The sequence below is a fragment of the Camellia sinensis genome, chromosome 8 (genome assembly GCF_055761805.1).
Source record: "Camellia sinensis isolate YWXY chromosome 8, ASM5576180v1, whole genome shotgun sequence".
NCBI lineage: Eukaryota > Viridiplantae > Streptophyta > Magnoliopsida > Ericales > Theaceae > Camellia > Camellia sinensis.
The window spans coordinates 174,823,965-174,851,473 of NC_138968.1; the positions used below are offsets into that span (position 1 = coordinate 174,823,965).

Genomic DNA, 27,509 nt, shown 5'->3' on the forward strand with positions numbered 1-27,509 from the left:
TTTCCTAATCGTTCTTCAATTTAAAATAAAGGAAATCATCTTTTAGCCAAAAGATTAAAGAAGTGCACATCTTGCTACAATTATACATGTACAGTTTATCAGAAGCACTATACAGTCATCTGTTGTAAAGGAATTTCTAAAGAAGAATAAAAATCAAAACGAGAGGATTGTAAGGATAAGATTAAAAAATGAAAACTAGTCAAGCCAATATGCACCATTTTTCTAATCTCTGTTGGCCCAATAACCAGAATCCATAATGAGTGGGTAGAGATCATCAACAGATTTAGAAACAGTCCATGGCCCGTCATTCGACATACTGTGAATTTGGTTGTCATTCGAGTTTGTTTCATGGCTTTGTTGCAGCTCAATCATCATTTCCTTCGGTTCCATCTTATCGCTTGAGACCATTGAATCTGAAACCAACTCCTCTGTGACCGTCCTGCTTTCAAGCATGCCTAGAACTGAAGACATACTAGGTCTAACTGCGGGAGAGACATTAGTGCACAAGAGAGCAACATCAATCATCGCCACAACCTCCTTTTTGTTGAAGTCTGATCCCAACCTTGGATCCACTAGCTCCATCAAATTCCCCTTCTGCTTCAACACAAGTGCCTAAGGAGAAACATATTTCCACATTAGAAATCAAAAGTATCAACATGTATGCTTAGTGATTGGAATTCAAGGACCCTAAGATTTGTTGTTTCAATAAAGACTAAAAACTTGATAAAAGGGTCTGAGTTCCAACAATGTAGACATCATTATAATTTTTTTGTTTACATGCAGACTAGTTTAAGAAGATTGCATGCTATGTAATTTCAATAATAAGTATATATATATATTAATCTGCCTAGCCTTTTGATTTAAATTTTTCTAAACGTCGGGCTCAACTTGATAGACAAAAAGGAGATATGGGAGTAACAACCAATGCAAGAAAGAAGGGTATTCAACTTACCCAATCAAGAATATAAAAACAGTCCTCCTTTGGCCTGTGACCAGTGTTACTTTTCCCACTGACAATTTCTAATGCGACAATTCCAAAACTGTAAACATCTGCTTTGTCAGTTAAGTAACCACGCATTGCATATTCAGGAGCCATATATCCACTGCATATCAAAATTATTATTTTCCATATGAATGATATATGGTAAGATTGTGTAAAAATAAAACTGTAACGACAAGAAATATGATAATAATGGTAACGACATAACAACATCAATAACCCATTGATTATGAACCAAAGAACAAGCACTCACTAAGTTCCAGCAATTCTGGTGCTTATGTGAGTATTATCCTCTTCATCAAGTTTGGCCAGACCAAAGTCGGATATCTTAGGGTTGAGATTCTTATCAAGCAGCACATTTGTGGACTTGATGTCTCTGTGGACAATCTTAATTCTTGACTCTCCATGGAGAAAAGCCAAACCTTTAGCTATACCAATGCAGATCTTGTACCTTGTTGGCCAATCTAAGTTCAATTGGAATTCGTCTGGGCCTTCAAATAACCAGATTAACAAGCACAAAGAATTTCTAGTCAGCTAAATTGTGCGTGTTAAAAAAGTGCACGTGTACAGATGTTTTGATATGAAAAGAAGTTGAATAAAGCTTTGAAGTTTACCGAACAAGGCACGGGCAAGGCTATTATTTTCCATGTATTCGTATATTAGCAACAATTCATTTCCTTCAATACAACATCCATACAGCTTTACGAGATGAGGGTGTTGCAGAGCAGAAATCATTCCTATTTCATTCACAAACTCACGATTTCCTTGCTTTGATTTGGAAGAAAGTTTCTTTACAGCAATTACGGTGCCATCTGATAGAAGCCCCTAGAATTTAAGATACAATGTGGGGGCTTTTCACATTAGAAGAATTTTAATGAAAAAAGATGCATTACAATAGTTTGAATGAGATGATAAAACTGGCGACGTAATCCATGTGTAGAATACCTTATAAACATAACCAAAACCACCTTCTCCAATCTTATTAGCAGCATCAAAATTGTTTGTGGCAGCTTTAATTTGCCTCAAGGTAAATGAACCAGTCATCAGATCTAAACCCCTTAGACCTGTGGAAGAAGCCAAGTAAGATAAGAAGAATTTTCGGAAAAATATATATATATATTCTTCGTATTTTGAGACGGATTCGTTTAAACACTAAATCCACAGAGAGTTAAATGTCTCTGCCTGGATTGCCAGCAAATAGTAAATCAAGCCATTTCTTGCAGCATGAAGTGTTAAGCAGTCTGATATCTAAATAATATTTGACACAACAAATATTTTTTGTACCAGTTAGAGATGAATGAAGACATTATTATGAGGTTGCATAGCACTCACATGGATAAAGGAGTCTATAAATATATATATATATATATATATTAAATTAGAAAGATGAAAATGACAATGACAATGACAAAAGAATTGCTATTTACTACAATTATAGGGTTTGCAGATACCTTGTTCCATTGTATCTTTGCGTCGTAGGCAACCTCTCCACCAAAGGATACCCAGAAGCATGATTAGAAAAATAACAACTGCAGCCACAATCCCAACCACAGCACCCACAGATATACTATTTCTAGTTTCTGAAGGTGGCACAAAATCTGCATGGATAAAAACAGAAATACCAATGAAAGGATTATTATGAGGCGATCAACACTAAAACGCAACAAATTGACAAGAAACAAATGAATTGATCATTACTAATATTTTAAATTCGGTAGTGCTACATGCACCAATTAATGTATACACTAGTGTACCAACTAGTGTTATGCTATTATTATTAACCCCACTTATTATACAAATTATAAATATCTAAAACCTCTAAAATTATGTCACATCATCTGTTATATACTAATTAGTACATTAATTGGTACATATAGTATTATTATTTTAAATTACAATCACCTTGTTTGGTTTTGATTGATTTCTGAAAATTGATTTTGTTTTAGTGATTTTTTTTAATATTTTAAGTACATTTTTTACTTTTTAGATGCACCTAACCTAAATGTACCTAAAAAAAAAAAATAATAAAGAGGATAAAACCAATGAAAAATATTAAAAAAAATCACTAAAATATACTAATAAATATACAAGAATATGAAAATATACTAAAATTTTGTATTTTTGATATTTAGTGAATTTTTTATACAAATATTATACATTTTAAGGGTATTTATATCAAGTATATCTAAAAACTAAAAAAATTGCTTAAAATATTAAAAAATTTTGGTGAAAACCAAAAAAAAAAAATGAAAAACAAAAAACTTAATTTTCAAAAAAGAGGATAAAACCAAACAAGCTAAATATTTTTACTTTCTAAATGGAGTTCAAATGTTTTTGGACATTGACCCTTGAGATGTTCAATGCATTTCAAAAGACTTACAAGTTACAAAACCCTATTAGCCTGAATTCTATTCAACATTCAGTTCTATTTTTACTGTTTTAGCAAATTTGAAACACGGTAATACCAATAAATAAATAAATAATTTGAAACAGGGTGGAACCTCTTATTACAATAGACTAATTGTCTGCTAAAGAAATGCCTTGAAGCCATTTACCCAAACCAAACACTTAAATGTAAATTGTTTGGTTCAAAGTAAGATGACATAAATGAAACAACATGCAAAGGGGTCATAAGCTCTATAAATTTGTAAGTTCCTGTTCCTGCAGAACATCATTTTTGTGCGCCAGCTTCTAAGATATTTCATCTTACAAGAGAAAAAAATGTTCTTTGACAGAGCATCACAACAAAAGAAAACATATCCGCTGCATTATAAACACGAAAAATATTGTAGAAATTTAATGTATAAAGAGAAATAGAGAATTGTATTAATGATTGATTTATGTTTGTTGTATTACAAGATTGATTAATTACAATTCCTATACAATCTATATATAGAAGAAAATGTGGTAGTAGGTGTAGTGGAGGTGATAGTGGGTTAGGTGAAGTGGAGTGTGTGGTGAAGTGGAGGTAGGTGAAGTGGAGTGTGTAGTGGAGTAGGTGAAGGTAAAGATGGGAAATTCTAACAGCCCCCCGCAAACTCAAGGAGGAGAGAAACTAACCAACTTGAGTTTGGAGAGAGTAACAAAACAAGAAAATACATAAAAATAAAAAAGGATAGGAGACACTGTATGGTCGTGTCAGACCGTTGTAGAAGACAGTTTATGGGGTCATGTCGGACCGTTGTAGAAGACAGTTTATGGGGTCATGTCGGACCGTTGTAGAAAAACAGTTTATGGGGTCATGTCGGACCGTTTGTAGAAGACAGTTTATGGGGTCATGTCGGACCGTTGTAGAAGACAGTTTATGGGGTCATGTCGGACCGTTTGTAGAAGACAGTTTATGGGGTCATGTCGGACCGTTGTAGAAGACAGTTTATGGGGTCATGTCGGACCGTTTTAGAAGACAGTTTATGGGGTCTTGCTGGACCCTTGTAGAAACTAACCGGAATCAATGTCGGGACAGTTTACAGAGTCTTGTCGGACCCATAAAGGAGCTAACCGGAATCAATGTCGGGACAGTTTACAGAGTCTTGTCGGACCCATAAAGGAGCTAACCGGAATCAATGTCGGGACAGTTTACAGAGTCTTGTCGGACCCCTAAAAAATACACTGTATGATGGTGTATATAGGCTGCCCAAATATATAGATATATGGATATATATAGTGAGCCCTCAAAAAGTCGCGCCCTCAAAAGGCGCGCCCACTTTATCAAAAGATGTGCCCTCAAAAGGCGTGCCCAATTCATCAAAAGGTGTGCCGGACATGATGGCGAGGCACGTGGGCGCCTTGGCTTGCGTGCCCGTTTGTCGGCTGGTGATAAGAGGCGCGCGATGCGCGTGGCTGCCTCGGCTATAAGACAGAGGCTGAGGCTGAGGCAGAGAAAAAGCTGCGAAAAACCTCGGAAAAAAACAAAAAACTCCTCTTCGTTTTGCTGAGAGAGATAGTCCGTAACACTCTGTTGTCTGAGAGAGATTTCTGAGAGAGATACACTGTAATACTCTGTGGCCCAGAAAATGGCTTCATCTTCCCGGAGTCTGCTCACTCTCTTTCCCGACCTCAATGAGTCAACAAGAGAGACAACTGGTGCGGTGGCACTGGAACCTCAACCAAGCGCACCAGGGTTTGCTCCGTTGAACTTTCCTATGCGGTCGGTGGAGCAAAAAATGGCAGTGCAGTCGGATGTGGAGGCCAATCAGTATACTTTGAAGGCATGTGTGGAAAGCATGACGGCGGTCACAAATTTGTCGAACCGGCTGCAAAGTAGGACAAATGAGGTGCAGCATTTAAACTCCCAGCTGGCTCTGCTCCAACGCATGTATAAGGATGCGCGAGCAGAGATAAGCGTGCTAAGGGCAGAAAACAAGGAGCTGAAGCGGAAGGCCACCGTGATGTTCCGATTTGGAGGTCCGCCATATGCTGCAGTGGAGGAGCATGGGGGTGTGAACGTGCTCGGTGGACTAGGAAACACGGAGGCAACACCGTCAAGGACCGCCCAGGACGGAGGCAAGAAGAAGAGACCGGCGGCAGAGTAGAGAAGAAAAATTCCGCCTGTGGATGTGTTGGTTTGTTTTGTTTTGTTGTTTTTTTTTTTTTTTTTTTTTTTTTTTTTTGTTTTTTGTGTGTGTGTGTAAAATTGTGAACGGGGTTGATCCCGGAGATGAATAAAATATGGGTGTTGTGCAAATTTATAAATTGTTGTTGTTGTTTTTTTTTTGTTTTTTTTTTTGTTTTTTTTTTTTTTATGACGAAAAAATAAAATAAGATAAAGAAAAGGAAAGGGGGGTGTGGATGAGTGGGGATAAGAGTTGAAAATGATTACAAAAAATAAAATAAAAAAGAAAAGGAAAGTGGGAATCAAAACGGTGGGCTGGAAAGTGAGAGATATAGTAAAATAAGAGAAAGTGTGGAACAAGAGTAAGGAAAAGAATCATGGGTCACATGGTGTTCTAAGGAGAATAATAAAATGAAGGAGGGTGCCTGGTGCTTATTTATATATATATAATGTTTGTTTTTGTGGGGACCATCATGGACTGTGAATTCATCACCCCAGAAAAGGATATGACTCTCCCTGCTCCTTCAAAAACAAATAAGTATGCCCCACAATCTCATCCAATTCATCATCAAGTGAGAATATGTGCTTACTGATGTATAAAGCAGTATACCTCCTTTTGCTCAATCCTCGAGGGATAGGTCCAGGCCACCTTGTAGCATGGCCAGCCAAAGGAAAAGTCCTAAGAAGGGCAGCATGCCACAAACATTCTTCCCGAAACAGGTTAGCCCACTGCTTCTTCACACAAGATAGTTGCAACCATTCCGATATGGGAACACGAATGAATATTTCTATCAGTAGATGATCTGGAAGCTTCCCAAAAGGATTATCAGCAGAAATGAAAGTGGTACTTCTGCTACTATCATCTGTCATTAGGCTATGGAACAATGCTGAGAGAAGAAGGTGAGAGCAGAGAGGAGAGGTCTCTCTCTCTCTCTCAGCTTGGGACTTGAAAGAGAGATAGAAGGACGGCAGCTGGGGAGGAAGCACATGCAGAGTGATCAAGGTATGTGTAGAGGTCCGGCGGGCGGTCAAGGCGAGACTGCCGCCCGCCGGTGAAGCAGAATGACTAGGTTGTTAACCTTGCTTTGATACCATGTAGAAATTTAATGTATAAAGAGAAATAGAGAATTGTATTAATGATTGATTTATGTTTGTTGTATTACAAGATTGATTAATTACAATTCCTATACAATCTATATATAGAAGAAAATGTGGTAGTAGGTGTAGTGGAGGTGATAGTGGGTTAGGTGAAGTGGAGTGTGTGGTGAAGTGGAGGTAGGTGAAGTGGAGTGTGTAGTGGAGTAGGTGAAGGTAAAGATGGGAAATTCTAACAAATATCCATTTGTATTATGCTTTACTTAACTAATTCTAAAGGCTAATGTTCCAAAAACAACATAAATATGAACAGTGGCGACTCTAGGAATTTTTATAGATAGAGCCACTTCACAAGTTTGAATTTTTTATTCTTGGTGTTTTATTGTCTTTAGGAATTTTTTTTTCATATTTTAGTCCTTTTTTTTTTTTTTTTAAATGCACCTAATCTAGATATACTTAAAACGTAAAATATTTGTGAAAAAATCTAAGAAAAATTCAGAAACTATATTGAATAATATTTTACTTTTTAAATATATCTAGATTAAGTGAATCTAAAAAGTAAAATAATTTAGTTAAAATATTTAAAAAGTTCACCAAAGATAAAAAAATATGAATGAAAAATATAAAAACTCAAAAAATATTTTTTTAAACACTTAGGCCTCGTTTGGCAAGAGGCTATTTTAGCAAATTAGCCAAAAAGTTACTAAATTAGCCAAAAAGCCAACAACCCATACCAAAAAGTCAAAGATTCTCTTTTCTCTCTACTTTTTGCATATCTTTTTGTAATTAGCCAAAAAGTCATCCCAAACATACAAGTTTTTTTTACCTACCTTTTTAGCCAAATAGCCAAAAAGTTACTAAATTAGCCTGTTCCCAAACGAGGCCTTAATCAAACAGAGTGATTTAAACTTATCAAACAATAGGTCTTTAATGGGTGTGGATCAAAATTTGATGGGGTCCCTTAATTTTTCAATGAAATTAAACAACATGAAATAAAATATTAACAATATAATATTTTTTTTTTTTTTTAAACCAGGGGTCATGGGACCCCATCAACATCCATGTAAGAAATTTAATGTATAAAGAGAAATGATTGTATTATTGATTCATGTTGTATGTTATATTTTTACAATGATTCATGATTCCTATATATAGAAGAGGGTGAGTGTGTAGTAGGAAAGGAGTAGGTGAAGTGGAGGTGGTAGTGGTGTAGTGGGTTAGGTTTAGTGGAGTAGGTGAGGTGGTAGTGGTGTAGTGGGTTAGGTTTAGTGGAGTAGGTTTAAGTGGGTGAAGTAGGTGATAGGTTTTAACAGCCCCCCGCAAACTCAAGGGGGATAGGAACTAGCCAACTTGAGTTTGGAGAGAGTAACAAAACAAGAAAATACATAAAAATAAAAGAGGATAGGAGACACTGTATGGTCGTGTCAGACCATTGGTGAAGACACTGGATGGTGGTGTCATAACGTTGTAGAGGACACTGTATGGGGGTGTCATAACGTTGTAGAGGACACTGTATGGTGGTGTCATAACGGTGTAGAGGACACTAGATGGCGGTGTCAGACCGATGTAGAAGACAGTTTATGGGGTCATGTCGGACCGTTGTAGCAGACAATGTTGTGACAGTTTACAGAGTCTTGCTGGACCTTTGTAGAAACTAACTGGAATCAATGTCGGGACAGTTTACAGAGTCTTGTCGGACCCATACAGGAGCTAACCGGAATCAATGTCGGGACAGTTTACAGAGTCTTGTCGGACCCATAAAGGAGCTAACCGGAATCAATGTCGGGACAGTTTACAGAGTCTTGTCGGACCCTTAAAAAGTCGCACCCTCAAAAGGTGTGCCCAATTTTTCAAAAGGCGTGCCATCAAAAGGCGTGCCCAATCCATAAAAAGGCGTGCCATCAAAAGGCGTGCCTATCAAAAAGAGCGCCCATGTTGTCGGCGAGCGCCGAGAGGCGCATGATGCGCGTGTCTGCCTCTTCGTCAGGGTCTTTATAAACTGAGGCGGAGGCTGAGGCTGAGACAAAAAAACATGCTAAAATCCTCTGAAAAACTCTTCCTTTTCTGAGAGAGATACGCTGTAACACTCTGGTGCCCAGTCCTTCTCTGAAAGTACCAGTCGGAAATCGCTCCTTCGCTGAAACACTCAGCAACCCAAAAAACATGGCCTCTTCTTCCCGTCCAGCTACCCAGAACATGGCCTCCTCTTCCCGTGGTCTGCTCACGCTCTTTCCAGACCTGAACGAGTCCACAAGAGAAATAACTGGTGCGGTGGCCAGTGAACCTCAACCAAACACCTCTGGTTTTGCTCCGTTGAACTTTCCGATGCGGTCTGTGGAGCAAAAAATGGCGGTGCAAACTGATATTGAGGCCAATCAGTATACTTTGAAGTCCTGTGTGGAGACCATGACGGCGGTCACAAACTTGTCGCACCGGCTGCAGAGCAGGACAAATGAGGTGCAACAGTTAAACTCCCAGCTGGCTCTGCTCCAACGCATGTATAAGGATGCGCGAGCAGAGATAAGTGTGCTAAAGACAGAAAACAAGGAGCTGAAGCGGAAGGCCACCGTGATGTTCCGATTTGGAGGTCCGCCATATGCTGTAGTGGAGGAGCAGGGTGGAGTGATCGTGCCCAGTGGAGTGGGAAACAAAGAGGCAACACCGTCAAGGGCCGCCCAGGACGGAGGCAAGAAGAAGAGACCGGCGGCAGAGTAGAGAAAAATCTCGCCTGTGGATGTGGTTGTTTTGGTTGGTTGTGTGTTTGTTGTTGTTGTTGTTGTTGTTTTTTTTTTTTTTTTTTTTTTTTTGTGGATGTAAAATTATGATCGGAGTTGATCCCCTGATATGAAGAAAATGAGTTTGGTGTGCAGTTCGTCTTCTTTTATTTTTTATTTTTTATTTTTTGTTAATAAAGTGAAAGAACAAATAAAAATAAAAAAGAAAGAAATAATAAGAATATATGGGAAATCAAAAACGAGAGAGTGTTGTGTTTGGGTAATATAGTATAATAAAAAGAGATAGATATATAGATAGAAAATAAAGAAAGTTGGGTATTTGAAAAAGATTAAAAATGATTTAGAGAAAATAAATAAAAATAATTAATTTTGAAATCAAACGGAGGAGAGAGAGGGGACAAGCCCATGTGATAAAGTGGAGAGAGAGGGTGTAGTGCATTGTAAAGGAAGATTCAAGTTTGATTTTCCCGCGGGTTTGGAGTGTATGGGGGTTTTTTAATACCGTGGGCCGGTTTTGGCTATCAAAATATAATATATTATATTATATAATATTTAACATAATATTTATATAATATATTATATTTGTTTGTGGAAGTGTGCAACAGCTGGGCCGCTTTCCTGATGGGTTTGAGTGGGATGAGATGATTATGTTTTTTTTAAAAAATAGACACCACCATCGTAGTGGAGCATCTCTGCTGTGCTACCCATCATCAGTCTCACACAACAAAGGAGGAGAGAGAAAGAGCCAAAAGAACCCCCACAAAACTCTTCTAATGCAGCTGCAGCACTAAAGAAACCAATAAGATCCAGTAATTCACACTCACTAATTTTCACCGAGACAAGAGAGCGACAATTTCTTCATGTCGGTCCGACATGAAGAAGACCATCAGTGGAAAATCCAGAGCATCTGTCAAGCTTGAGCGATTGTAAAGCTCGACCACGAGAATGAGCAAGGAGCTCAAGATCCGAGTCCATCACAATCATCCGGCGAAAGTGAAGAGCCTTCAAGCAACTAAACGACCTCGAAATCTCTTCCACCCAGGGAGTCACATAGTGGAACCAGATTAAACATCGCCTCTCTCGGCTTCCCCTTCAATTTCAGCGACTCCAGGTGCTGAAACCTCCGCCACAGCATCTGCGGCGTCGTGGTATAACATAGAGCGATCGTAACGTGCTTTCGCGTCGTCTTGTTCGTCTTCCAAAAGTGAAGAGAGAGAGAGAGAGAGCACATGCAGCTGGTGTAATTTCTGGGTGTGTTCATGTGCGTCAAAGCACCGCACACAGTCACAGCACCGCTGGATCTTCTCCACCGCACATCTCGACAACTCCTCGTGGATGGACAAGATCAAAGGCGTCTTCACCGGATCAAAGCCCACCTCTGATTCAGACCTTGAGGCAATTGGGCACATGATATGTGGATGAAAAAAGGGCAACTAACACAACCATAGCTCTTACCTGTGATGGGTGGCAAACACCCATTACAGAGGCCTTTCCTCTGATTCATATGGAGATTCAAATGATTTTTTTTTTTGGCTGAATATAGTGAGCTCCAAAGGATGTTCGTGAAGGAAGGTTGATTCACAGGCTCCATCTCACTGGAGAGAATCTCCAAAGCAGTCAAAAGCAAGAAGCAGCAAAGCATTCTGGGAGGTTTGAATTGGTTGAGATCCGGCGGGCGGTCAAGGCAAGGTTGCCGCCCGCCGGAAGGCGAAGAACACCAAGATCTTTAACCTATTGCTCTGATACCATGTAAGAAATTTAATGTATAAAGAGAAATTATTGTATTATTGATTCATGTTGTATGTTATATTTTTACAATGATTCATGATTCCTATATATAGAAGAGGGTGAGTGTGTAGTAGGTAAGGAGTAGGTGAAGTGGAGGTGGTAGTGGTGTAGTGGGTTAGGTTTAGTGGAGTAGGTGAGGTGGTAGTGGTGTAGTGGGTTAGGTTTAAGTGGGTGAAGTAGGTGATAGGTTTTAAAAATCCATGTGGAGTCGCCACTGAATATGATTGTGTTCTTTTATGTACCTCGTGGTAATTGAGTGATCACCAAAAGATGACAATTCTAACAGTGAATTGAGTTATTTCTTTGATGTCCCAAACATTTGAAAACAAAAAGGAATGTAAAGAAAAAAAAATTACATGATATTATGGAAAATCAAAACAGACTCATAATAATAATGAAATGAGAGATGATTCCAGTTCCACAGAGTTTCGATTAGTCCACCATGAAACAGGACTGGCACCATCTGAGTCAATAGCCTTAACTACAATGAAACTGCAACAAAAAAATGTGAAAGCATTTTCTGTCCAACCATTGACATGAGAAACATACATCTTACCAGGGTTCACAGATATAGCCGAAATTAGAGGACCATATACTCCTCTGGTAGGGATAGCAGTTGTCCCTTTCCCAGCCCAATAGAAACGTATCTCCAATGTCATATCAGTCACAAGCGCAGTAAAATTTTTTATGATTTCCTTACCAACCCCACCTGCTTCATTCTCAATGTTGAAATCCTTCAGCACTTGCTTTCCCTGCAAGAATTTCCTTACAAAATCGTGATGTTGCTCGATATGAAAAATAAAATAACAAATTGCATGGAAATCATTTCTTCTTAACCATCATAGCCACCATGATCCCATTCACTTCAACATTACCCAATTACAAATAACAACAGAAACCCACCCCCCCCCCCCCCCCCAAAAAAAAAAAAAAAAAAAAAAAAAAAAGAAAGAAAAAGAACTAAGGAAACCTTTCTACATAAATGGTTAGTAGTATATTGCAAAAATCTACCTGAATGTAAACATCAAATATACGCCTTCCAAGGCTGCTATATGTTTTGTCATCAGTAAACATGATTTCCGCAAAGTGAAGATTTACTGTGTAGCTTCCATTTAGTAGACAAAAACCATAATAAGTTAGAGATATAGGAGAAAGTCGTGCATCCACATACAAATCGGAATCCTTCATGGAAAGCCTTGAAGTATTTGTGCAGATAAAGGAATCTGAGCTGCTGCTGGTATCCAAGAAGTAACCAGTGCTACTAAATGCCCAGTTAGTTCCACTTAAGAAGAACCTTGAAGGCCCACTTGAATCTGTATCAGCTTCATATTTCATATTTCCACCAAGAGTTACCTCTTTACCACCACAATTTATATGGAAGGAATACCAATCTGACACTCAAAAAAAAAAAAAAAAAAAAAGTAAGAAGAAGAAGATTATCCATCATTAAATACAGATAAACAACAAAAATATATTTATCTAAAAATATATATTATTTTAATATTATCTAAATATATATTATACTTTTTGTGTCCTTGCTGTGTCCATATTTTACTGTTTTAGGATTTTTCATGTGCCATATTCATGTTTTGTCATGTGTGTCCCTTGTCTGTGCCTATTCTACTTAAAGCTTTTCTATATAGTTCATGACAGTATAAATGACCAGAGAAATCAAATCAAATAGCAATGCAAAGGGAAAAACAAAATTTTAACTTACTTTGTGGGCACTGAAAGCTTCTCAAGCAGGACACAATACCACTGGCACAACAATGTGAGATCATGAACTAGTCAGCATCATGTCATATCATAAAATGAGTTATAACCAAACCAAACTAAGTTTTGTATCTCAATCAAGTGGGGTCATAATGAGTTATAACAAGAACATAATTGGAAGCAATGCTCAAATTGATTATGAAAGCAACAGAAATTTATGATGAATGTGCTTACAAAAGGTTAACAACTTACGATGTATTACCCGTTGAAGAGCTTTCAAATAAGTTCCTGCATAAAAATACAGAGAACGAAAAGTTCAGAGAAGATTTTGGAGAAATGATAATAATTCTAAGTTGTAAGTAATCTTACACAGTCCTTTGTTGACAACTTGGGCCCAACAAGCTAAAGTTGTTATAGGAAAGATCACTGCATGGAGAATTCACACCATGATTCATCCCAGGCTTGAATATAACATGAGATAAGAACTATATTTCATCCATTTTAGTTGATGACATAATTGAAAAGGGAACAATAATAATTCTAAGTTGTAACAATTTTACCTCAGCCTTCTATGTGGGTACTTATTATTTTCCACTCAGCTTAACTAATAACTTGATTGGTAACAATGGGCAGTGGCAATAAACCATGGGCAGTGGCAATAAACCACTTGAAGTCTTAATTGCTATATCCACCACTCTAATCTAAGAAAAGGCTATGATCTATCCATGGCTTCTAATACTTAGGTGGCCATATTGGATTTTATTTAGTTAATTATGAGAAAGAGAAGGGGCACTATTGAATTGAAATCTTAACCAAAAATCATAATTTAACTTAATTTTTATTTGATGGTAGAACTAAAAATTAGTGTGATGCAATAGTTATATTTAAATATAAGGTCAAGTTAACTAATCATTATCTTTATTGTTATTAATTTATTTTATGTATGATGATCATCACGGTTTAAAAAATAATTACATATACCCTCATAAAATATGAGAACGAAATTATATTAAGATGCACGCACACATAAAGAGATATAGTGACAATAGAGAAAGAAATGAGAGGAAGGTGAATAATAATATACAGAAGCTATTATATATTACTTGTTTTTTTCACCGTTTTGAATAATTGAATTACATGACAATATATTATTAGTTGTCATTAATTGTGTAATAATTATGTGTCGTATAAAAGGTGATATAAAACAGTGACAAAATATAAGTGATATATAACATTTCTCTACTATAAAATTTATAAGAATTTTTTTTTAGCATAATTAAACATTTAAAGTAATAAATTAAACATTTTTTATATAAAAAAAGTAAAGAAAATAGTGATATAAAAATTTCATGATATTACTTAAAAGGATTAAATTAAAATATATATTTTTATAAGAGGCAAAAGAATAATTTTTTAAAAATTGAGGGGGGGCACGTGACCCCTCTGGGCCTCATGTGCCTCCGCCCCGAAAATTTCACCCCATGCTAGAGGCTTGTCTAAGATGGTACGATCAGATTATCAACTTCCAAGATGATTGGTTATTAGAAGTCATATTCTTGTAGAGGCAATACAATACAAATGAAAAATATTCACATATCTTCCAGACCAATGGGTTCCCACAAATTAAAATGAGGACTTCTTTCATCCAAGCGGAGTTCACAAGGTTCAAGAAGTAATAAAGCCCATGAAGAAAATGAAAAATAAAAAATAAAAATTTGTTAGAATTTACCATCACCTACCACCACTACCACCTCACCTACTCCACTAAACCTAACCCACTACACCACTACCACCTCACCTACTCCACTAAACCTAACCCACTACACCACTACCACCATCCACTACACCCACATCTATATAAGGAACCATTTGTAATAGACAGAATATCAATCAATATATAAATCAATAATACAATTCTTTATTTCTCTTTATACATTAAATTTCTACATGGTATCAGAGCCATAAGATTTAGGCCCGTATTTTGTTTTCTCACTGGCGGGCAGCCGGCCGGCAACCTTGCCTCCGCTGCCCGCTGGAATTTTGTACACATACCTTCACTTTCCTGCCTCTTCCAACTTTCTTACAACTGTTGTCCCATAGATGGGCTTCATATCTACCGGTCCATCTATGCCTTGTGACACCTCTATACTGTGAAGTCCTCTGTCCAAATGCATCAATGGACTTCCTATGGACAACCTGCTTCTGATCAAGCTTCTCAGACCCTCTTTTCTTCCCCTCCTTGAATGGTGTTTGGTACACCTCATGGCCTCTAAATGCATAGTAATCTGAGTATTGCTGGGCTAATAACGAAGGCCTCTCGAGCAACTGAGATGGGGCTTCATATTCCCTTGCCCATCTAGCATCCATAACCATCACTTTGTCACAGTCCATAACTGTGGGTATTCTGTGAGCTATGCTGATTATTGTAAACGACACAAAGTCCTCGCGAATGGTTTTCTGAATGACAACATCGGTCTGGGAGTCGACAGAAGCCGTTGCTTCGTCCATAAACAGAATCTTGTTGTGTTTTAGCATGACTCTCCCCAAGCACAGAAGCTGTCTCTGTCCCACACTCCAATTGTCTCCGCCATCAACCACTGATGCATTGAGTTTTTCAGGCTTTGCAGCCACAACATCTTTTAGTGGTACTGTTTTTGTGCGAAGGGACAGAAATCATCACATTTCTCACCTTTTTTTCTTTTATTTTGTCCTCCACTTTACACCTCACATGCCTTCTCTCTGTCTAAACAATAATTTTCCACCATCTCCCTCTTTTTCTACACAATATTTTTGTACCACCGCCCACTCCATGATACCAATATCAAAAAAAAAAAAACAAAAAAAAAAAAAATTTCATTCCAGTTAATTTTTTTGCATTACCACACCTACCATTCGAGTTTGCCAAACACACTTGCTTTATTCATATCGGGACTCACCCCGATCACCATTTTACATCCAAAAAAAAAAAAAAAAAAAAAAAAAAAAAACAAACAAACAAACAAACAAACAAAAAACAAAACAACCGCACCCACAGTGGGATTTTTCTTCTCTACTCTACTGCGGGTCTCTTCTTCTTGCTTTTCTCTTGATTGTCCCGTGACTGCCCAGCCTCCATGCTTCCTAGACCACCAAGCAAGTTGCCTCCTCTCTGCTCCTCCACTATAGCATATGGCGGCCCTCCAAATCGGAACATAACGGTGGCCTTCCGCTTCAGCTCCTTGTTTTCTGCCTTTAGCACACTTATCTCTGCTCGCGCATCCTTATACATGCGTTGGAGCAGAGCCAGCTGGGAGTTTAACTGTTGCACCTCATTTGTCCTGCTCTGCAGCCGGTGCGACAAGTTTGTGACCGCAGTCATGGTTTCCACACATGACTTCAGAGTATACTGATTGGCCTCAATATCAGTTTGCACCGCCATTTTTTGCTCCACCGACCGCATCGGAAAGTTCAACGGAGCAAACACAGAGGTGTTTGGTTGAGGTTCACTGGCCACCGCACCAGTTCTCTCTCTTGTTGACTCATTGAGGTCGGGAAAGAGAGTGAGTAGACCACGGGATGAAGAGGCCATATTCTGGGTAGCTGAACGGGAAGAAGAGGCCATGTTGCTGAGTGTTTCAGAGACGGGTTGGTTACAGAGTATTACAGAGTTTCTTTCTCAGCAAAGGAAGAGTTGTTTTCAGAGGATTTTCAGAAGTTTTTTTGTCTGCCTCAGCCTCAGCATCAACCTTGGTTAAATAGCGAGGCAGCCACGCGTATCGCGCGCCACTTGACACCAGACGACAAACGGGCGCGCCAGTCCAGGCACTCACGTGCCTCGCCATCATGTCCGGCACATCTTTTTATGACTTGGGCTCGCCTTTTGATGGCACGCCTTTTTATGGATTGGGCACGCCTTTTGATGGCACGCCTTTTTGAAAGATTGGGCACACCTTTTGAGTGTGCGACTTTTTAAGGGTCCGACAAGACTCTGTAAACTGTCCCGACATTGATTCCGGTTAGCTCCTTCATGGGTCCGACAAGACTCTGTAAACTGTCCCGACATTAATTTCGGTTAGTTCCTTTATGGGTCCGACAAGACTCTGTAAACTGTCCCGACATTGATTCCGGTTAGTTTCTACAAGGGTCCAGCAAGACTCTGTAAACTGTCACAACATTGTCTGCTACAACGGTCCGACATGACCCCATAAACTGTCTTCTACATCGGTCTGGCACCGCCATCCAGTGTCCTCTACACCGTTATGACACCACCATACAGTGTCCTCTACAACGTTATGACACCCCCATACAGTGTCTTCTACAACGTTATGACACCACCATACAGTGTCCTCTACAACGTTATGACACCTCCATACAGTGTCTTCTACAACGTTATGACACCCCCATTCAGTGTCTTCACCAATGGTCTGACACGACCATACAGTGTCTCCTATCCTTTTTTATTTTTATGTATTTTCTTGTTTTGTTCCTCTCTTCAAACTCAAGTTGGTTAGTTTCTATCCTCCTTGAGTTTGCGGGGGGCTGTTAGAATTTACCATCACCTACCACCACTACCACCTCACCTACTCCACTAAACCTAACCCACTACACCACTACCACCTCACCTACTCCACTAAACCTAACCCACTACACCACTACCACCATCCACTACACCTACATCTATATAAGGAACCATTTGTAATAGACAGAATATCAATCAATACATGAATCAATAATACAATTCTTTATTTCTCTTTATACATTAAATTTCTACAAAATTGAACCAACATCTGCATCAAACAAATACATAGATAAAATTTAATGTTAAAGAATAATGAAGTGTACTTCAAGAGAGTCACAGAAAATTCAATGCCAAGGAATGCAGTCAATCAATAAATAACTAGAACCATAAGCAATCAATAATCTACAAGTGTAATCACAACGTGAATAATGGATTAATTAATGCCCATGAAAACCAACAGAGAAGGCACTCTATGGCTTTAGAAGATAACTTACATGTTTTCTCCACTTTGCAAAATCCAATCAGGCACGGGTCCACTTAGTAAGTTCCCGGTTAAATAACTAAACAAATCCAATACCACTGAATTAGTTACTGATAATCATATTCCTCTCTTTTGAGTGAGGAACATGGTCAGGTAAGAAGAGAGTAGAGAACATCTATTGTGAGTAACAAGCTTCTTTGTGACCTTTGCAGGTTTAATTCATTAAAGAAAGAGTTGGTTTGTCTTTTGAAATAACTCAAATGAAAGAATTATCCTAATTCATATCAAAGGAAATACAATTTAAAACCTAAGCTATTCTCCATTTGTTGTAGAGGCAGGACAGAAAAGGTTCTTTCTTATTTTATCTTTTGCAAACTAGGAATTTCTAAATATACTTTTTATTACACAAAGTTGGATATCTTTTAGGAGGCTTACAAGCCACCTATGTGTCTATTTCTTGCCTCCTGGTATAGGACAATGGCTCTGTTTGGTAAGGCTTATTTCAGCTTTTAGCTTAATTTAAGCTATTTTGATGTGTTTGGTTCAGCTTAACAATACAACTTATGACTTTTTGTAAGTCAAAAATCAACTTATTCTTTGAGTGAGGGAGGAGAAGCTTAATTTATAAGTCAAAAATCAGCTTATGTTCACAGTTATAAATTATAAGCTGTTAAACTATAAACTATAATCACTTTCCCACATCTCTACCAAACGGGGCCAATGTGATAATACAAGACTTTTAGGCCAAACGATGGTACGGTGGTCCTGCTTTACACCTAAAATCTCTCGCTGGTTTCATAACCAAGAGGTGAAAGGATCTGAAAAGCAAGGAGGTTTGGCCATCAGCTTGGCCTTATATTTAGCTTATTTCAGGCTGCTAATTATGTAGAGTTACCACTTGATCAATTTAATGTGTTACTTTTTAACTTTGATTGGTTGCTTTGGGCCACTGATCAGTTCTCTACTTCAACATCCCTTTATGGGACAATTTAAGCAGTTTGGTCAGCTCTAACCATACTGCAGGCAAGTAAAATTAGCAACCAAAACTTAGAAAATAGTATGAGATGTCGGTGTACATACATGTAGTTTGTTTTTGACAGACTGACAAAGCTGCTTGGAATTTCTCCACTTAACTTGTTGAAGCTGAGATCTCTGCAAGAAAAATAATAGATAAGTAGATTTCAAAATGATTTCTTTCTTCTTTTTTCTTATTTAACAGCTTACAGCTGTCAAAAACCAAAAACAGATAATCAGTACTATGAATTGAAGTTTCATAACAACGGAAGTAAATTTTTTTACAGCATAATAGTGTCTAAGGTGTACTCAAATTCTCATGAAGTTGTGATGGCTTTCAGACTCTTCCAAATGAGAAGTGTTTGTTGTCATCTTTAAAGATTCACAGTTCATCAGTTGCCTACTGTTTTTGTTTTGTACTTTATACGAGAATTGTCCACAAATGGAGTGGGATGAACAGTCTACCAACACATGGTGATGAACTGAGATATTTGACAACATAAAATTATTTGTCGCATCACTACGCATGTCGATAAGGGGAAAAGGTATAAATCTACTAACAAGGTTTTCAAATTTGTCATCGGCCCAAGATATTCAGGTAATGGTCCAATAATATTGCAACTCCTCAAAATCCTGCAATGCAATCAAATACACACCAGTTCAAGTCAACAAGAAGAGATTGGTATATTGTTCAAAAGAGAGTTCTAAAGAGGGAATCAACTTACAGTACTTGAAGGTTTGTCAAATTATTAAGGGGTGGAAAAGTTGATTGGGTTCCATTTAAGTCACTTATTCTCCTGCATTTTTAATTCAGCTAAGAACAGCATCATTAAACATAGACAACTATAAAATGAGTAAACGCTCAGGGATTACAAAGTTTTACTAACAAGTCAGACAAATTTGTCAAAAAAGCAATGCCAGGAGGAATTGGACCATCTAAACCACTACCCTGAATCACTCTGCACACCAGAATTTGAAATGAAAAAATGGTCAATATAAAATTCTAACATTAAACAACAACTGAATATATCAAAAGAGGTCAAGCTCTCACAAATTTTCAAGATTTGTCCAATTTTGGATGTAATTGGGTATGCTTCCAGTAAAGCTGTTGTCACCAATCCGACTGCATTAATGTAACTAATTTAACGAATGTCACTTAAATGGAAAAGTGGAGAACAAATTCAAGAATATTAAAATCACCCATAAAAAATAAAATAAAAAATAAAAAACTTACAAGCTCTTCAAAGTGTCTAGGTTTGCCAGTGTTCCCGGAAGCTCCCCAGTAAAATTGTTTGAAGTCAAAAATCTTCCACAACAAAATGCAGTCACGAATCAAGACTCAACCAATGAATTAATTAATCTTAAACTGTAGTGCTACGGAACAATTACTCGAAAAACTTACAAAGTAATGTCGTGCAAACAAATATGTGTGTGTGTGTGCGCGCGCGCAAAATGATGTGCATTGTGGGCCTATCACTTCAAAATAAAGAAACCACCCAGATGTCACTTCCACGTCATTCTGGTGGAAGATTTTGCATGAATTTTCTGTAAGAGTAGCTTTTTCCAGACTTAAATTTGTTAGGGGGGCATGCATATGACAACAATTTGCAAGGCTATTTCCAAGAGTATCATCTCCTGAACACGGCATTGGCGTGAACAAAGTTACATACTTTAGGACCATGACATGATTCAAGCACAAAACCAAGCTGCTCTCCGATATCAAACAGTTGAAATATCCCAAAACACTAGGAACTTGTAAATGATTGGAAATTTAAAATATATATTTATACATATATATATATATATATATATATATAGCAAAATAACAAAAGGGTTCTCACAGTTTCTGTATGCGAGGAAGACTCCCAAGCTCTGAAGGGATTGGTCCTGACAGTTGATTGAACTCTAGGGTTCTACAAACATCAAAATTCAAACTATTTACAACAAAATGACATCAAATTTTCATACCAGATCCAGGAAAGAAAAGGGTAATCAAAATTTTTACAGATTTGTGAGTGTGCTGATGTTTCCAAATTCTTTTGGGATTGAACCCGTTAATCGGTTCCCAAGTAGCGATCTGCCGTGACACCATTGGCTATCAGAAACTTCAAGAAAATCTCCAATATAAAGTGTATAAATCTCTATATACTATGAAGCATAGTTACTTGGACAAACGTGCCGTACCGTGTACTGATACTTCGTATTATATTTCCACAAATATGCCGTACCCTCAGTATCTGATATGATACTTTTGTATACAGTGGCGGAGCTCCCCCCCCTTTTTTATTTTTTTATTTTTACATATGTGTATATATAAAATTTTGAAAATTGTTTAAGAGCTCTAAAATAATGAGTTCTAATAATTTTAAAAATACTGTAGTCTCAATTGATGTGATGTTTTATTTTTTGTTTTATTTTTTTTAATTTTCAGCACTGCCAGCTCATTAGAGCTGGCTTAGTGATCCCTTTTTAGTGGTATGTAGCACCACTGTAAAATTTTAAACAAAAATAATATTTGGAATAAAATATTAATGATATTTTTAAATTTATGAAAATAATAGTGATTGTTTTATTGAAAATGAAGTGATTACTTCAAATTATATTTTTACGTATAAAAATTTTGTGAAAAAATCTCAATATAAAAGTAATATTCATCATTATTGATATGTAAATATAATTAATCTTACTATATATATATAAAAATTACTAGAGTGTTAGTTATATTTACATGTGAAATTCACCTTTCATATGTTACTTTACTATTGATTGGTAATATTATATGTCAATAATGACGTGATATCACTATTATATAAAAATTTTACTAAAATTTTGTAAAAATTTGATTTATCTTATCATTATATAATTTATTTTAAGATGTAAGTATATATATTTTTTTATATTGTCTATGATACACTAATTACACGCAATACTTTCTTTTCGATTTTACTCGAAATTAATTATAAAATTTTATGTGAAATACTTTTGTAATAATTTATTTAAGTTTTTGTACTTATTATTAATTCAAAAATTATTATTATCTTCTTATTGTTGGTTATAGAAAAAAAATTAAAATTGTAATCAATAAGTGCCCATTCTGATTTATTTTCCTGACTTTACCGTTGTCTATATATACCGTATACACAAAATAACTATCAAATTCTTCTTCTAGCTTTTTCCATATACAAAATATACCTAGTCAAGTAGAAGCAATATTTTCTTTTAATACAAAGTTAAAATTAATTTCATTAGACTTTATTTATTTATCTATTTTAATGCTTAGTAAATTTTTTAAATTAAACTATAATTTATAGGTTATTTAATACAATGACACCTTCATGTTTTGGTATCAAATAATTTTCACATTACTTTAAATTAAAAATAAATATCCCTTTACAAAAGTACCCACGTGTACTCTAATTTTTGTTTACATTTTATGGTATCGAGTTACAGTGTCCATACACGTGCTTCATAGTATATATACATAGAGAGAGAAAGAGAGAGAGAGCAATACATGTTGACTAGTTGCATAGAACCCCATTCTGGGGGAATATTTCCGTTAAGGTAGTTGCGAGTGAGATCACTGTACGAATGAAAGAAAGATATGTAAATGATACAGATAAAATATCTTCCACTGATAGAATCGTAAAGAAATTAAGTACAGTGATGAGGAAATTAGGGGTTTTTTTTTTTTTTGGGGGGGGGGGGAATTATACTCACATTTCTTGGAGGTAAGGGAGCTTGATCAACTCCGGCGGGAGGGTCCCGGGAAGACTCTGTGCTTTCAGGACTCTGCAATTTGCACAAGGATTGTTTAGAGTGTCTTAAATAAGTGTATTTTTTATTTTTTTAGACTAAAAAATTAAAGAAAAAAATATGGATGTTTAGATTAACTTTTTAATTTTTTATGAAAAAATGTGTATTAAAAAATTGTATAAATTAGTGTGTAGGGAAAAAATAGAATTAGGAGTTGTGCAAGCGTAATTTTTGACTTTTGATGAATAGTGATAATTTTTTAACTTTTTAAATAACTTTTTAATTTTTTTTTAACATGTCAAACTTGGCCTAGTCTTAGCCCAGCGGTTCGAGCCCTTTTTTAGGCCCGGTTTCGCAGTTACATTAGGCTTGTTTCGCATGTTGTTTCGCTAAATTAGAAGACAAAGCAGAGGTTTGAGAAGTTGCTATTTTAGTAGGTTATTTTAGTTTTTGATTATTTTAGTAGGTTAAAATTTTTATATTTAAGCTCCGTTTGGCAAGAGCTAAACGGGACTTTTTTGGCTATTTTAGCCACAAAAGACAAAATAGGCTATTTTAGTCACAAAAGACAAAATATCACATTCAACCCATAATCATTACATTCTTCTCTCACAAAAAAAGTCACAAAAGCTAAAAAGCTAAAAAGTCCTTCCCAAACCAAACTTTTTAATCCAGGCTAAAATAGTCAAAAAAGCTAAAAAGTCAACCCACTTCCCAAACGGAGGCTTAGGAAGATAGTTGAATTTTTTTTAATTGAATGTGATGTTTTTAAGAAAAAAAAATGATTATAAATTTAATATGATATTTTGTCTTATTAATTAACTTATTTTGTTTTTTTAAAATTTTAGTCTAAAAAAAAAAAAAAAAAATCCTCGTCAAACACCCCCAAAGTAGATTTAAAATGACTAATAAAATAAAACATTATATTTAACTCATAATTATTTAATTTTTTTCTACAACCAGCAAATCAATTAAAAAAAAACAAACAAACAAAAAAACAACACAAAACAAAAAATTATTATCTTAAATACAACTTTTTTCGCCAAGTTAAAATAGTCAAAAAATTAAATAATCAACTAAAATAGTTTATTGGTGCTACATGTATCAATTAATGCACTAACTAGTGTACCAACACTAGTTATGATATTATTATTAATCCCACTTATTATATAAATTACAAAGACTAAAAATTTTTAAATTATATCACACCATCAATTGATACACTAATTAATGCACTAATTTCACGTATATTTTTTCTTTTTCTTTTTCTTTTATTTCTTAAATCCCTTCTCAAATTCCGTAATTAAACATAAATATATTTATAGCGGTCCAAGCCGTTTCTATGGCCCAGTTTCGCAATGACTAATAATTCGTTGGGACACGCATGTTGGTTTTGTATTGCTGTATTTTTATATATACATTATCATATTTCATATTAGCTTATCACCCGTGTTATGCATGGGATAATTATTGATATTTATATTTATTTTAGATTTTTTTAATATATAAATTATGTTTTTTAAGATTTTTTATAAAAATAATTTAACAATCTAGCCATAGTGTATGGGAGAAGTTAAAAAGGATACTGCAGTAACCATACACGGATTGTATCTATAATTATTTGTATAAGGGGATTTTAAATGCTGATCAAAAAAATTTGACCAAATCAATAAATACAGGCATGTGGAAAGACATGTGGATTGAAAAAAATTAATAAATGCTGATCAGGAGATTTTGACCAAATCAATAAATGCTGAGTTTTTTTTTTTTTACATAAAAAATTAAAAAATTCATATTGGGATATTGAAGCTCCCACAAGTCTTGGAGTTAAAAACCCTCTTTTACTTAATATATAGTATAGATAGCTTATCACCCGTACTATACACAGGATAATTATAGATATTTATATTTGTTTTAATTTTTTTAATATATAAATTATGTTTTTTAAGATTTTTTATAAAAATAATTTAACAATCTTATCACCAACCATAGTGTACAGGAGAAATTAAAAAAACTACTGCAGTAACTATGCACGGGCTGTATCTATAATTATTTGTATGAGGGGGTTTTAAATGCTAATTAAAGATTTTGACTAAATCAATAAATGTAGGCATGTGGATTGAAAAAAATTAATAAATGAGGATCAAAAGATTTTGACCAAATCTATAAATGCTGAGTTTTTTTTTTAAACCAAAAATTTAGATTGAGAGATTGAAATTTCCAAAAAATTTGAGATTAAAAATCTTCTTTTACTTAATATATAGTATAGATTAGCATATGATTATCACTTGAGTTACATTAGCTTGTTATTCGTCATTATTAAAAAGAAAAACAAAATACGAGAAAATTAAAGCATAACGAATAGGGTTCCCATACTGAGTGACTGTTTTGTAATAAATTTTCGGTATAATTTTTACGGCACTGTAAAATTAGTGTTAAATTATAATTACAGAGCATTAGACAACTTACGTGCTCGCCTAAAATTTTGTGCAAAATATATTCTCGTTTCTTTTATACTCTCCCGTCCCAAAATATTGGTCCCTTTTGAGGAATCCAACTTTTTTTGGTAGTACACTTATTGCATTTGAAAAAAATTGGTTTTCCAAAATTACCCTTTTGATAGTACATTTTTTGGGAATATCAATGTCATAATTGTACTTTTTAAATTGTTTATTAATTTAAAAGAAGGGCAAAATGAGAAATTTACATTATTTTTGTACTTGATTTATAAAGAAGGACTAATATTTTGGGACAATAAAAAATGGAATAAGGGACTAATATTTTCGGACGGAGGGAGTATCTTTTTTGTTAAAAAAATGTGTGCATTAGCGTTTGGTTTTGTATAAAAAAATAAAAAAATAAATTAAAACTGATGACATCATATTTAAGATTGATTGTACAAGTCACAAGAAAAACAAAAGATCCGTCATAGTATCAATTAAAAATAAAAAGTTTCACTTAGCCTGTGTTTGGCAAGTGAATTTGCAAGTTTTTTTAGTTATTTTAGTCACAAAAAATAAAATAGGCTATTTTAGTCATAACAAACAAAACATCACATCCAACCCATAATCATTACATTCTTCCCTCATAAAAAAACTCAAAAAAGTCAAAAAGCCCTTCCCAAACCAAGCTTTTAAGCCCAGGCTAAAATAACAAAAAAAACCAAAAAAATAAAAAAATCAACCCACTGCCCAAACGGAGGCTTAAAGTTTTTTAAGTTATGCCGCAAACAAATTTGAGGAGGGTCTACTATTCTGTGACAAATTTTTAGACAACTATTGGGGCACCGTAAATTAGTGTTATCATTTTCTTAAAATGTTACGTGTATAAAAAAATTATACAAATATATTAAAAAAATGAAAGTATGAAAATTTTTTAAAAATAAAATGAAAAAAAGAAAAAGAAAAGAAGATGGTGAGATAGAGAGACATACATGCTAACGATGTGGCAGAGGGTGTTATTATTGAAGGAGCAGTTACAGGTGACTGAATTCTCAGAACCTGATACTGGGTGTGGTGTGGCCCAACCATACTCTCCACTGCATGGATTTGCACTGAAATTCCAATCTGTCTTTCCCAATGTATTTGCAATTTGCTGTAAAGCTTGCACTGTAAAACTCAACAATTAAAATAGAAGAATCTGAATTGACTATGAATCTATGATCTTCATGTTAAAGTACGTCAAGAAACAAAGATTTTAAAAAATAAAAATAAAAATACAATTTATAATTCTTATAAGTTTTTGGTTTAATTACATCAATCTCTTTTTTAAAAAAATTATGTTACATCAACTATGTTGAATTTATAACGCTTGATATATTTTCTCCAAACTTTAAAAGTGGTTAGTGTAATTTACCAAAAACATAATCAACAATCATATAAATTATTTTTGTTATGAAACATGAAGATGAGAAAATAAAATAGACACACAAATACATAATAATTTAAAAGGTTCAATAAATTTATATTCACTGGTGAAATATATATTAAAATGAGTCTTACTGTTAACAATTCTCATATAAAAACTCACACCATTGTAATTCTAAAATCTCAAAGTAACAAATCAAATCAAAATAGACCCAAATACAAATACTAAATCAAGACTATAGCATGTGCAAGAAAACCTCATCATTAAAATGGAACATTTTATACATTCTTAAGAAATTACAATGTACAAACTCTAATTAGTACTTTAAAAGCACAAGTGGTTTAGTTCATCACCCACTTATTTTTATATATGCCTTTTTTAAGTCGTTAACAAATAGGATCAAATTCAAGACACACCTATAAGCAATATGTGAGCATATATATATTTCATACCTTCATCATTGGGGAGAAGAGTGGCTCTAGATGCAAGAGTTGCGAAGCAAATGAATCCAACAACTGAAGCGAGGAGTTGTGGGAAGATCATCATGATCATGATGCATAGGTGAAAGAGAGCTTCGTGTTTGAACACCGAGTGTATGTATAAATTCCCAACAGACGATGACTGTGAGATGCTTTAAATGAGTAATATAATGTAGAGAAAGTCTGACTCGGTCTTGGAGGTTGTATTGATTGTGAGTTTAAATGTGTGCGAGAACAAACTGGACAAAGACTTTTGATTTTATTTTTATGAGAGAGAGAGAGAGAGAGAGAGGGGGTTATTGAATATGACACATATATAAATAATTCTATACTTATATCAAGAAACTAATTTCATATGGAAATTGTGTGATGATGTGTCACCATCTACACTTGTGAAGCATAGTTGACAAATTCTACAATTTTTAAGTTTTTAAGTGGAATAAATTGCAGTTTGTCAATTATTTTAATTGAAAATAGTGATATACAGATAAAAAAAATTATATAAAATTTACATATCAAATGATGTGACGTCAT

At 35.3% G+C, this 27,509-nt stretch overlaps 1 protein-coding gene across 4 annotated transcripts; it reads right to left on the reverse strand.

The window, feature by feature from the left end:
- On the reverse strand, nucleotides 1–27,205 carry LOC114302080 (putative leucine-rich repeat receptor-like serine/threonine-protein kinase At3g14840). Of its 4 annotated transcripts, XM_028247047.2 has the most exons (24): nucleotides 26,949–27,205; nucleotides 26,063–26,237; nucleotides 22,594–22,665; nucleotides 22,388–22,456; nucleotides 20,882–20,953; nucleotides 20,718–20,789; nucleotides 20,111–20,182; nucleotides 19,928–19,999; nucleotides 19,764–19,835; nucleotides 19,602–19,673; nucleotides 19,438–19,509; nucleotides 18,943–19,014; nucleotides 17,876–17,941; nucleotides 13,253–13,309; nucleotides 13,136–13,171; nucleotides 12,888–12,928; nucleotides 12,182–12,561; nucleotides 11,727–11,922; nucleotides 2,452–2,598; nucleotides 1,946–2,064; nucleotides 1,615–1,825; nucleotides 1,254–1,491; nucleotides 953–1,103; nucleotides 1–612 (listed from the first exon to the last, which is right to left on the reverse strand). In XM_028247047.2, exons 1-24 carry the CDS (start codon nucleotides 27,046–27,048, stop codon nucleotides 223–225), a joined length of 3,024 nt encoding a protein of 1,007 aa, XP_028102848.2. In that variant the 5' UTR covers nucleotides 27,049–27,205; the 3' UTR covers nucleotides 1–222. The 4 variants fall into 4 exon arrangements, with proteins under 4 accessions (XP_028102848.2, XP_082740290.1, XP_082740291.1 ...); XM_082884164.1 differs by lacking the exon at nucleotides 13,253–13,309; XM_082884165.1 differs by lacking the exons at nucleotides 22,388–22,456; nucleotides 22,594–22,665; nucleotides 26,063–26,237; nucleotides 26,949–27,205 and adding an exon at nucleotides 21,061–21,100.
- Between the last annotated feature and the right edge of the window lie 304 nt (nucleotides 27,206–27,509).